This window comes from Sturnus vulgaris, chromosome 8, assembly GCF_052056855.1.
Source record: "Sturnus vulgaris isolate bStuVul1 chromosome 8, bStuVul1.hap1, whole genome shotgun sequence".
Lineage (NCBI taxonomy): Eukaryota > Metazoa > Chordata > Aves > Passeriformes > Sturnidae > Sturnus > Sturnus vulgaris.
The window spans coordinates 33,328,708-33,342,084 of record NC_142250.1 but is presented as its reverse complement, the minus strand read 5'-3'; the positions used below and the strand labels follow the sequence as shown (position 1 = coordinate 33,342,084).

The window sequence follows — 13,377 nt, the reverse complement described above, 5'->3', positions numbered from 1 at the left end:
CTGAAGAAAAGCACGGTGTGTTTCCTGAAAGCACATCCCTGGACCATAAAATATGAGTTGTGATGCTGCACTGAGGGCAGGGATAGAAGAGAGAAGTGTCTGTGAATCTCTCTCTACTTCCCTGAGCATTGTGTGATTAGCTGCCCCCGTGGAACCTAACCTTTATTCCTTTTACAAACCCAGAGTCAATTACACCTCCCTTTGAAACTAAGTGAAAATTCAGCAGGACAGGGAAGTGACAGAAAAGCTTTTAGTCTGCTTCAGCTGACAAGAAAATGTATTTTTGTCCCACTCTTTGTCAGCAAAGCCATTGAAAGTCATGTCATGGGATGGTTTTAGGTCCTATTGCACCTGTTAGTTCTGGTGTTTAAACAAATTCTTCACAATGCTGAGGTACCTGGGTGAATATCAGCAAAGGCAGAGCAGAGGGAAGCAAACTCACAGCCCCTCGAGCAGGATTTACTTCCCCAGGTTAGGAGGGTGTGCAGATCATGTAAAATTCTGAACAGTAATATTAATTATTGCACTGACTCTGGCTATTTAATAATTATCACAACCTAACGAGGGACTGTGATTTACCTTGTAAGCACCTTCCTTCATAGCTGCATTTACTGCTTTATAAATGCTTTTTACTTTATGGCCATTACCAGTGCCATTAAACTCATTTAACCATGCTCTCACCACTAGTTTTACACAGAGATAGCAAAAGAGGAAATGTAACTTTTCCTCTTTATTTTTGCAAGGACAGCATTATGGCTAAACATGTTTACTTGCATAATAGTTCTCTATAACTCCTGGGAAATGTAAGTATTAAATACTGTAAGTATTAAATAAATATGTGTTCAAAAACCCAGTTGACTTCTTCAGTATAATCACTTCATAAAAGTAAGGATGGAAGAGATTAATTATATTGATTGGTTACAAGCCAGTACACCTTGAGTTAAAAGCTAGCCCTTTTTTATTGACAGATAGGAGAACACAAACACTGGTTTAAAGAAAAAAAAAAAGCTGAAAAATTTCTTAGGTGATAACTCTGCTTCCCCCACTGCAGAAACCTCCAACAAAGTAAAGTCCATATAAAACAAGGTCAATATTTCTACTCCCCCCTTTATCCACAGCACAGAAACTGCTCCACAGTTTTTCCACATTAAACCATGCAGTGCTTAAACTTCACAAATTCCCAGCTGGAATGCACTCACAACTGATTTATTTCTATTTACTTTGGGAAATCCCAAATACAGCAGATGCTGCTTTCATCACTTCATGGAAAATATAAATCCACTTACTGATAATGAATTCCTGTGGCACCTCTTCCTGCACCAGCCTCCCCTGCCAGCTCTTTCTCCAAATGTTGCTGGAGGAGCTGAGTTTTCCTTATTCCCCTTTAGCCTGAGCTGAATCCTCAGATCAGCTGTGCTCATCCCTTCTGGGGTCAGTAGCACAGGAGTTTTCTTTCAGTATTTAAAAAGAGGAGACTCCAGCTGATGCTGAAAATAAACTGGTTAAAAATTAAAATCAAACTATTTCCCATCAGGACAATTCACAGAAGCAGAGGTGCTGCACTGAAACTCCAAGGGAGGTTATTCAGACCAGAAGGGAATTAGGAAAAGAGCAAATTAGGAAGGAACAATTCACCCATTCAAGAATAATCCTGTTCCTCTGGGCATTTCTTGACATGAGAAGGTTGGAAGCCTCAGAAGAGCAAGGGTGGAAATCATTCTCCCACAGGCTGGCAAAAGTCTTTATACACTGAGATGTAACAAAAAATTATGTTTTTCCATTAGCATATTCTTAAAATTATGAGTTTTGTTAACACATGAAATTAAAAATGTTTCCCAACCTTTATGAAATGGAATTCCTGTTTCCCAAACAAGCCTCAGAAATATGATCCCTATCCCTTTACTCCCTGCAGTGATTTGTTTGGAGAAGCCAGCTCCAGTCTTTTCCACACTCAGTGATACAGAGGATGTTTAAGTTGCTTTATTTTTGTTGAACAATACTGCAGATACGAATTCCATCATATTCACTCCCTAGACAAGTTTACACCTCTTAGATTAGAGTGACATTGTGACATTGCTGTAATGTTCTTTTCCCCTTCCTTTTTTACAGTATTATATTGATTTCAGCAGGAAGCCACGTCTGAAACTTTCATTGTGGCTTCAATCAGTTGGACTGGGAATGAAGATGAAATGGGTTTTTGTATACACAAATGCTCTGTAGAGCTGATAAGGGGTGGTGTGAACAGAATACAGACTAACACAACAGAATTGTCTATTCAGCCTGCCTGGTAAAGGAGATATTTTTCAACAGTGTTAAGTAGCAATAAATGATTTGTAAATATCACCCTCAATAGAATGGGGACTCCTTTCTCCTAATAACCCTGACACACACAAAAGCACAAGGAGATTTTTGACAATAATCTGACTCTTGGGAGCCTTCAGAGCCACCTACTCTGTGTGTCCAGCAAGGGACACTGGGTAAACCTGTTGGAACTAATAAATCAAACTTTCCCTGGCTTAGATCTCTTCCAGCAATTATGTGATGGCCTCGGATCTTAATTAGCAGCTCTTCTCTCTGTCTGAATGGTGTCAGAAGGTCACTTTGAGACTGATGCTGACTGGAATGTTTTGAACTGTTGTCTCCAAATCAGATGTGTGCCAGGGCACTCAGCTGCCCCTCACAGCATCTCCCAGAGCAGGTGTGAGTTTGCTCAGCCTATAACCCGAGAAATGGGAAGAACAGAAATCTTCTTTTGTTCCAGCTGAGAATCAGGGGGAGAATTCACTTGAATTTGAGAGCGAAACTTTCCTTTACCGACTACCCTTCCTCACTGCAACACTAAGGATTGTAAAAGCCTTAAAATTCCTTAAAATGCCCTTTGGCTTAAAAAGTGGGAAGTTCTGTGTATTGGACAATGGCCACCTGAGTCCTCCAGTTGGAGCTTGTCTGGGTTCAGCTGGGCAGTTCTGCAGTGACAGCTGGTCCATTCCAGAGCTGAACTCTGCTGTGGGGGAGTGTTGCTTATACGTAAGTGAATTAATTAGACTCGGAAAGTCTAATTAAGATGAAAAGGAAGGAAGACAGACACCATCCAGAAGAAGGTGTGTGCATGTCACTATCAATTCTTTTCCCTTTCTTCATCATCAGGAGAAGCTGCTCTGCAGATGGAAGGAGCCAGGGACCCAAAGGAGCCGAGAGAACACAGAGGTGTGGGCTGTAATTAAAATGCACAATTACATCTGTGAACAAGAGGCCAAATAACAGCAAGCCATGGATAATCACTGGAATAAAAACCAGAGCATCCTTGTGCCCAGCCCCATCTACTCCTAGAAATAAACTTGTTTCAGACCACGTTAAAATCTCCCAGCTTGGCAGAATAATGCATGGCTGCTGCAAATGTGCCAGTGAAATTAAGAGCTTTTTTGGCAAACTAACAAAGAGATTCAGTCCAAAGGTTTAAGGTTTATGGAGCTGCTTCAATGGTGTTTCATGCTTGACTTTCTGCAGTCCTCCTGAACTGGCTGAATGCATCACTCTTGTTTTTACAAAGTCAAAGCACTGAGAGAGGATTTTCTATTTCACCCCCCATTCATATCTTGCTACTCAGACTACATAATGCTGGTTATCCCAAATGCCTCTTGCTTTTCCCTTTGGAAAGTTTTTTTTTTAGAAAATACAGATCTCTATTTCATTCACCATTTCATTCATACATCTCAGATCAGATTTTTTTATTATAGTTGTCTGGGTTCAAACAAGGTCCAAAGTTTGGACCAGTCTGAATGCTGATTTTTGTTTTTGTTTTCATTGTTATTTCTGCAAGTTTAAGCAAAAATCCTGCAGTATCTCTAAAAAGAATCTCAGTTAATTCAGTGCATCAGGAGTTACCCACCCAGTCTTGTCATTTTAATTTTATACATGTTGAGCAAATTTTAATTTAATGGCAAAATGATAATATTTTTTCTCTGTTCAGAGCAATTTCCTGAGCAGGGAGTAATTTGCACACCTGTAGAAAAGTATTTCTCTATATAATGAACCGAATTAAACTGGGTGCATCCTAGTGGAAAGTTCTAATTTAATTTTAGCCTCTTAGGACAGCAATGAAGGCATTCTGCTTATCAGACAAGTATGGAGTGTACTCTGAGACAGCAGGTAAGACTACATACCTTGTAAAAATGGGTAAGAGTAGTAAGAAATTTGATTTCAAATAATGTCTGTGGATGCTACTTCTAACTGTCCAACAGCATGGTCCTGCTTAGCAATTTTAAAACAAATTTAAAAATTTAAGACTGTGAGCAAAACCCATGTGAAGACTTTATTTGTGATGTGCTCAGTGATCCAGAGCAGTTGTCCCAAAGTCACTAGAATTTTAGTACTACAAAACCAAAATACGGCTTTTTCATAGGTTTGGAGTGGGTTTTTTCCCCCCCACAATTCACAGCAAAGTAATTTTTGCCATGGATACAAAGAAGGAAAATGAGGTTCTCTTTTCACATTAAATAGAAATAATTTGTTCTATGCACAGGGAGGAAAACAGAGGGCCAAATTAGAAAAAGCAACAAAATCTGAATAAATCAGCACAAATGCTCTATTCCTAACCCAGTGCCTGAGATTTGCATTCACTGTGGGGACATTTTGCTGGTTCCCAGTCTCGTGGTTTCAGGATATCCCTGCTGTGTTTGGTTTGATATTGTTCTCCTGCTCTAGCCTAACCACATTTGTCATTAAACACGGCACTTGCAGTGTTATTTGAGATATGGAAGGGACCAGGGAAAGGAACCTGCTTGGTTTAGCTGGATAACAATTACAAAATTTCAGTCTTGCAAACTTACACTGTGCCTTGGCCTGGAGGAAAGCAAGAGCATTATTTTGGTTAAAAGAGGGAGGCTGTTCCATTTTAATAGCATCAGAAATGATTGTTTATCAGTAACACTGTTCCTTTAGGGCTTTTTTGTGTGTGTGTGTGATGGTTTATTTTTATTAATGAAAATAACTTGCTAAACTATATTCTTCTCAAAAAAAAAAATGATAACACGCAGATGTACAAACCCACATTCATGTGTTGTTTTATTGGTGCATTACAACATTACATTTCCTTCACATTGAGAAAGCATGAGATTAAAATACACTGATCCACAAAAATGCCTTCCCTATGCTGACTTTGCACTGCTGATTGTGGCACCTACAGATCCCTCCACAACTTTCATTCCATTAAGTCTTTCATAATTTTAATTACATTTTAATCAAACCTTTTACATTGTCTGCTTTGTGACTCTCGATTTAATTATTCCCATTAAAATGTGTTACTCTTTACTGCTTTTCCGAGGTCACCAATTACTCTTGCAATTTCAGATTTTAAGCTGTATTACACTTCATGTTCCAAGCCTTTAACAGCCACTACTCACTTGAGGGCTGGATGAGCTTTTCCTCATCCCAAAGACAGCTTGCTTGTACCAAAAGCCATTAAAATACCAAGAATGTGTACAGCACAGTTAGAAGGCCCCACTCCATTCTGAGAATAAGCCAGATCTATATAAAAACATGCAAAATGCTCTATGCATCAGTATTAAACTCCTAATTTTGATTGAAGATTTTTTTTCTTTTTTAACTTTTGCATATAACCTGGAAGACTAGGGTTCCTGCTGAAAGAAAGAGCTAATGGCTAAGCCTTACCCTGACTCTGGGGCTTTCAGTAATCCTCCCACATGAAGTAATAGAAAACTATATTTGTTACAGAATTCTGTAGGATGGTTTAACAACTTTGCAGGAAGATTAAACCTCCTTTGAACTCTGTGGATTTCTAGAATAAGATCTCAACCAAACCAGAGGAGTGTTCTGTTAAATCCAGTGCAAATGTCAAATAATTTTGCTTTGCTGATGCAATGTATTGTGAATTACTGTATATTCACCAGGAAAACCACAGCTAAGTTCAAGTGTCCCTGTTGTAGAGCTCAGAATTCTGTAAGTGAAACATCCTCCCTCTGAAAAGTTAAACTGTACCAACTTTGCAAGGCCTGATTTCTGCAGAACCTCCTGGGTTCAAGCCTGTTACATTCTGTTCCTTCATGTCACTTCCTATTTATAGTCATTTCCAAATATCAGATAAGTTTATACACAGCAAGGTTGCATCCTCCTGTACAAAGTTATTAGGTTTATTTTTAATGGGACCCTAATTTGCTTGCTTTTTATAAAAATTCAAATGTTGCCAATCAGGAAGCAGCTCTTCTCGAAAAAAAAAAAAAATCTACAAAGCTTAGCTTTGAGGAAATTAAACGACAAGCCTTACATAAAGACATTGAGCTGTTTGAATCACAAAATGTCTACGAGGCTGATGCATATTCCAACAGGAACACAGAATTATAATCGTGGCAGCAGTCTCCTCCAGTCTGAAGCACCGTAATCGTGGTCGTTGATAAACATTATCTTGATTGCTCCAAGAAATGTTCAAGTGCCAGGGTGTGGTCTGGAATATTTTGCCTGCCTTTTTCACAGGAAACCTAAGGAGAAAAAGCCTGGAATCTGACATTCTGCCATCCAAAGGTACATCATCTCACAGGAATGTGACGTATACTGCATAGTGCATACAAAACAAACAGAGTCCTACTGATAGTAAATTATCTCAGGTCACACACTTGTCAACCTTCTCCATGCCAACAGTGGTTTGATTCAGGTGAGTTCCAATTCAGGTACCATGCCAAGCTTGGGAAGCACCATGCCCAAGAGCATGGTGAGCTGAAAATGTGGGGTGGGATTAGTGGAAAACTGTCTCCAGCCTTCCTCTGGATGTGTTACAGTGCTGGAAACCACCACAAGCATTCGTGGTTGTGCGCCCAAAGTCACGAATGAGAATCTTTGCATTTCCTCAGATCACCAATGCTGCAGTGAGTCACTACACAAGAATGAACATGGCACACTGAGATCCACAGAAAACTTTGTGTTTCTTTATCCTCCCAGTTTCAGGGGGTTTTAAACATCTGTTTGAAAGACTTCAGCTTGCTAAATGCAATGGGTGTTCTTTTATTTCGATTTGTTTTGATGGTAAATACAGCAAGAGTTCTCAAAAATTGCTGATGATGCAATACCAAGTTTCTAATCCATCCTGTATGTTCTTAGCTGGTAATTTTAACAGCATGGAATTTCTTGAATGTGAGAATCACCCTGTGGAACTACTAATGCACAAGGCTTGCTCTTACAAGCACTTCACCATCCCCACCTTTCGCCTTCTTAGTCATTAGTAGCTCAGAATGACCTTGGCAAAACTTGACAATTAATACAAAGTCCCACCAGCATGTGGAGATTTTTGTTAATGTCAGAAGGCAGCAAGATAAACATAAGGATGATGCCCTAAATAATCAAATTACAGATGTTGAACACTTGATGAAAAGTGCTCTGTGTACTCGCCACCCATCAAAATCAATGAGTGCTGAAGATGACCAGAACTTTGTAGAAGATACTCAGTATTCAGTAAATCTGTTTCCAGATCTAATATCTGCTCAACCACACCTCAGAATTACTCTCTTAACCATTCTCCACACGAGGTTGTTTTTAATAATGTTCTTTCCCCTTCCCTCGAGTAGTTCTACCTATTTGCAGTAGACTGAAAACAGATAATTCAGCAAGTCAGTATGAACTGAAAAACTAACTTTAAAAGTATGATGGTATCATGGCATTAAAAATAAAATATTTAAATTCCCTTTATAAAAAGGAAAGAAACTAAAGAGTAAGAACCACTGTTAAGAGACCAGTTTGGAGGAAATGTGAGAAGGCTAAAAGTTCATTCTGCACATTTCTCAAAGTCATACGGGACCTTCAGTTATTCCCTCCAGAGGCAGCCCAGTAGCATTGTCTGCTGTAGGTCTCTCTTCTTTCTTCACTGAGTTCTGATCCAGCAGGCTGACATAAGATTTGTGACAGGCTGTATTACCCAAAGGAGGGTAGTGCTGTCTGTAGCAAATATAAGCAAAAATGAGGCCAATGATCCCTCCAACAAAAGCATCTGGAAGAAAAAAACAACAAAAGCAGAAGTATGTTACCAGGGGAAGGGCAGCCAGGAGTGACAACTGCAAAAAAAAAAAAAAAAAAAAGACACTTGGTTGGTATAAAAGTGTTTAACACAGAAAATGTGCATTTTGAATTTCCCTAAAGAATTTGGAACCAAATATCACAATCACACCAGACACATAAAATCAGTCCTTGGGGACGTGTGTAATATTTTGAACACCCAAACTGTAGATGGCTGGTTAAGTTGCAGGAGATGAACGCTGGGAATGGAACGGCCTCCATGGGGTATCAAACACTCCTGATGACCATTTGTGGGTATGCAACCCGTGGATCCTCTCCCACTTACAAAAGCAGAACAAGAACGATTGCCAAGAACAATTTCAGGCTGGATGAATTCTTACCAAAAGCATCTGAAAGGTCAAAGACCAAGCATGACTGTTAACTGATTTAACACCTTTTGGATCTCTTTCTTTGATGCTTTCTACTATCCCATGCCCCATCAGAAAATAAAGTAAGATAAAATAAGGCTATTGGATATTTGCAGCTCTCACACACAAGCAATTTTAAATTTTCTATGGAGGATTCCTTCTGTCTCTAGTTTTGCCTCTTACTAAAATACTCACCTCATCTTGTGTTTCATTTACAATCAACAAGAGGGAATTTTCACTGCAAATACACACTCTGTGAAAGACACGGATTTAGCATGAAGAATAATGAAGTGAGGCAAAAGGCACTGGTTAAAATATGACCTGACAACACATTTTATTTTAACAAGACCGATTCAACACCACATCACCTGTGTATACCTGTGTTTCCATTATTTCAATTTCAAAAAACCTAAAGTGTAATAAAAATGGTGAATCACTGAGTTTACTGGCAAAGAAGGGTAAATCGATACAAATTACTTTTGTCTAAAGTCCTTAAATATAGATTAAATACCCTGGTTTGTCAGTGTGATTTTTATCAGAACAAAGACCATGGTTCAATTTTAAATGTGTAATAGATAGCTCATAATCATCAGAGGAGTGAGATGCCTTTTATCAGGAATGGCTGGGGCAAGAAAACCTGAAAAATTTAATAGTGAGGTGGATAAATTTAAGAAATGTGATTGCAAGTCACATTTGAAGAATAAGACTACATGGAATGACCCAGGAGATGCCTTCTAACCCTGTGTTCTCTTCCTCCACACAAAAAGACATAATGAATCTATCACAAATCAACGTAGCAGGGGCTCAAACAAGAATGTAAAAGGTGATTGTGTGCAGACAGTAACATCCTACCCACACTGGGAGCTGACTGATTTCACCAGCCTGTGTCTACCAAGCTATAATGGTATTAAAGGTGCTGAGGGCAAGAATTTTCACTGTCCAGCATCAATCAACTTGTAAAAAAACTTAGTTATTGTGACAAAATTAATTTTCTATAAACCTGTGCTGGGTGCAATTCTCAGATTATCTAACTTTGACTGAATAGTGTTCCAGCTTCTTTTTTATTTTACTTAACAATTAGGTCAAGCCTATGATTCCTCTTTTCAATCATGGAGAAACACCAGATTTTTGCCAGTCCTCTTTCAGTTCCCTGGGATTTTAAGGCTTGCTGAAAACTTGCCCAGATAATTTCTTTCAAAACCTTTGCACAAATTATGCAACTCTGGGCCTCAGCTTGGGCACCACAGTAACATAAATCCACTACATGATTTATGCCAAAAGTTTCTGTCTTACTGACCTTGCTTAACTGAGGACAATAAGCAAAAACACAGGCAGCTATTTTAACCCCTGTTTTTAAAAAATACAATTCTGTCTTTTGTTTGATTTCATGGTAGAAATAGCTTTCCTCTTTTTATTTTTTCCTTTTTTTTTCCCCTTTGTCCACAAAGGATAAAGAATATTCTTTCATTCTCAGTGTATAACTTTACTTTTTTCATACAAAATTCTCCCTTATTCCACAAGTAAATTAACATTTTCAGAATTATAAGGCTATAGAGGGACTTGTGTATTAGGAATTTATATATTCAGAAATTCAGGATTCACGGTGAAATATCCTAATATTCACTAATACCAATACCAAGGCCTTGAATATCATCTCTCCAGCCACACTGAAGGGAGCTCATAAAGTTCTCATCATGTTGTAAGCACACCCAATGGATTTTTAATACAGGGACACTCCACTCCATCTTTCACCTGCACTGTGCTAATTCTTGGACTCAGAACTAATGGTCCTTTTTCATTTCCCATAGCATAGCTAAGGCTCCATCACAAAGACACCATAAATAATTTACCACCATTAGCTGACTCTGCTGAGCATGAAAGCCAAGGCCTAAGGTTCTGTGCTGTGCCCAGAGTGGAGAAGTCTCTCCCTTGGGGTTTTTCCAGGGAAAGCAGAGGTCACCTGCAGGATCGTGTCTGCCAGCACTGCCCTTGGGAAGAGAGGAGCTGGCAGCTCCATCTCCTTAAAATTCAAAGGCAGAGAAGGAGCAGCTGTGATGAACCCAGTCCCAGCCCCCTGGGTCAGTGTTCCTCCACCATGGACGAAGCACACCAGAAAACCTCACAGCACACCTTTCAGCCCAGAAATAATGCTGGCAAGAGACAGCACACCCTGCAGACACCCGTTCCAAACTCGAGTAAACCTGTGCTCTCCACATTTCTTCACGCTCCTCCTTTTCTCTTCAGCAGAGAGCTCAAGTGTCAGGTGTTGTCTGTGCCTCATGCTCAGCAGTTTTGTGGCTCTCTCCAGCCCCAGTGTCACAGAGAAAAGGAGAGAAACAGGTCCTGAAACAAGCCAAGGCTCTGCTGGAAACCAGAGAACGTGTCACTGGTAATGGCTGGTGATCAGGCAGCTGCAGAACAGCAGGAGCACAGCAGGACAAGAAAAAGCAAGGCTGAGGTTGGTTCTGGTGCTCTGGCTGCTGGCTGAGATGAGAAGGTGCTCAGGGGGACAGAACAATGCAGCAATTAATTGAAATGACACGAAGGAACCAACAGAATGCTGTGGTTTTGTACTGGGATTTGGGGCCAGGTTTTGGTAGCAGAGGGAGCTGCAGGGCTGAGAATCTGCCAGAAGCTTCTCCACGTGCAACAGAGCCAGCACCAGCCAGCTCCAGGATGGATCTGGGCAAGGCAGGGATGTGGGAGCACCTCTGGGATAACAGATTTGAAAATCTGGACAACTGCAATGCAGCTGGAGAGAGGAGTGAGAACATGTGAGAGAAAGAGCCCTGCTGACACCAGGTCAGGGAGGGGCAGGAGCTGCTCCAGGCACCGTGACAACGATGCTGAGTGATCTGTCCCTCAGCTTATCTCGACTCATGAACCTTTCACTGCATTTTTCTCTCACCCTTCCAGCTGAGGAGGGCAGTGACAGACCTGGTGTCCAGCCAGGGTCAACCCAGCACAGTGCTGGAAAACAGGAACCAGCGTGTAACCAGCACGAAATTGAAATTTCAGGTGATTGAAAGGAGCACTCAGGACCTTGAGGGGAGCTCAATTTGCAAGGCCAGCAGTACAGCACTAGCAATATCACAGAAAGCCAAGATGACCTACATAACAGCATCAGAAATACCGTGCATGCTATTTCTTATAGGAATATAGTGACAAATAGGGAAAAAGTCATTACAGGCTGGTTTAATTTGCAGAAGACATGAGTAAAGCAAGGAAGCTACAAAGGTGGCCATAAAGAGGGCCGAGAAATGGTAAAAGATAATAATAATAATAATAATAATAATAATAATAATAATAATAATAATAATAATAATAATAATTGATGGCAAGGTTTTCTGAATTGTCACACTGTTGGAACCCAGAAGCCTGGGATTTTTGAGCTTTCTGTGCTTTCTGACACTGATCCCCAGGAGAACTGCTTTTCTCTTGAGGCCTTGGTGAAGGCTTCCAAATTTGGGTGATGGAGTTAGAATCATGGGTGTGTAGGTGGAATAGAAGTGTGTGATTTCACATGGTGAAGGGGTTTGAATTTGAAGGTTTTAGAATATAGTAATAGGTATGGGACAAGATGGAGGATTTTGGGTGTTGTCTCTTTCTGTCTTCTTCTTCCTTGCTCTTCATGGTTTCAGGCAGTAGTTTCTGGTTGGACAGTTTGTGCTGCACTGAGGGTCACAGGAGTTTGGTTATTGGGTCAAAAGTTTAAATAATATAGATGTTAGTTCTCTATTGGACTGTTTAGCTTTAAAAGACCTTGTAACTAGCTAGATTCACTCTCCATTTTCCTCGTTTTTAGCTGGTAGCTGGAAGTGTTGCAGAACTCTCTGTACCATAGATAAGATTTAATAAACAACCAAGCCTGAACATGAGAAAATTCATCTCCTTCGTGTTTTAATCCTGACTCTAAGTGAAGGCAGAAGAAAATGAAGACAAGCCAATAATTAAGTGGTGCAGCTACCACATTTACATTACATGAGTGTGTAATTAATAAATAGCACAGCCTTCACATCAGTTATGTCTCACACCCGAATTTTGCAGGGCTCTGAGACAACAGTGAGAGGTGCAGCTGATTTTGGGTGCTGCACTCCAAAAGTGCCTGCTGTGAGGGAGGGGAGGATGCTGTGGCAGAGGCCTGAAGCTCTGAAGGTCAGAAAAGGAAACCCCAGCATCAATCCTGGAGCAAGGAAAATCCATAGCACACCATCGTGTTTTAACTCACATGATGTGCTGAAAAAAAAAAATCAAAGAAATATATGACTAAGTAAGAAAAAACAAAGAGTAGGAAAAAAGGTTCTGTGCATGTCTCACCTTGCCAGTGGTGTTTGTAGTCACACATCCGTGACAGGGCAATCATCATGGCACAGTAGAGGGGCAGAATTGCTGCACAGAGCCTCCAGCTCTTGCCTCGGCCGCTCTCGGTGAAGCAGTGCAGCTTCCCAGCCAGGTAGAAGGTGGTGAAGCCAAGGCCTGAAAATGCAACTGAGAAAGCAAAACACATCACTACAGTAAAGTGTAATTGGCACTGGTTTGGTTGGTTGGGGTTTTGTTTTTATTTTTTTTTTATTTTTTTTTTTAATTAAAGCAATCGTGATCTTGCAAACTTTAAAAAAAAAAAAAATCACATTTTTGGGGAAGTGAATGAGAAAAGACATTCTCCAACAAGATCCATGATATACATACATTCTCCACAGCAGTGGTGCTACCTATGGAGCAATGCAAGCAACCAGGCAAGGGAACACTCAGAAGCAATTGGATTTTTTTTCTAACATATACATTCAGCTTTCACATAACCTGACATGTCAGCAAACACTGTGTTGCCTCTAGACACTCACTGATCCCACAGAAATTTAATATTTAATTTTTTTCTTCCTTCAGCAATTTACCTTTTTCCTCTGGGGGAGACATCAGACACTAAATTAAACATTTAAGCAAATTTTTAACT

General features: G+C 40.1%; 1 protein-coding gene across 3 annotated transcripts in view; it reads right to left on the bottom strand.

The window, feature by feature from the left end:
- Positions 1-5,039: 5,039 nt before the first annotated feature.
- Positions 5,040-13,377, bottom strand: part of PLPP4 (phospholipid phosphatase 4) — a 48,623-nt gene continuing 40,285 nt past the window's right edge. For 2 of the 3 annotated variants that reach the window (XM_088169391.1, XM_014886823.2), the window contains exons 6-7: positions 12,744-12,914; positions 5,040-7,993 (exon numbers count right to left, since the gene is read on the bottom strand). In XM_088169391.1, coding sequence (XP_088025517.1) covers positions 7,794-7,993; positions 12,744-12,914 — 371 coding nt within the window. In that variant the 3' untranslated portion in view covers positions 5,040-7,793. The remainder of the gene's footprint in view (positions 7,994-12,743; positions 12,915-13,377) is intronic. The other variant, XM_088169390.1, reaches the window with a different exon arrangement.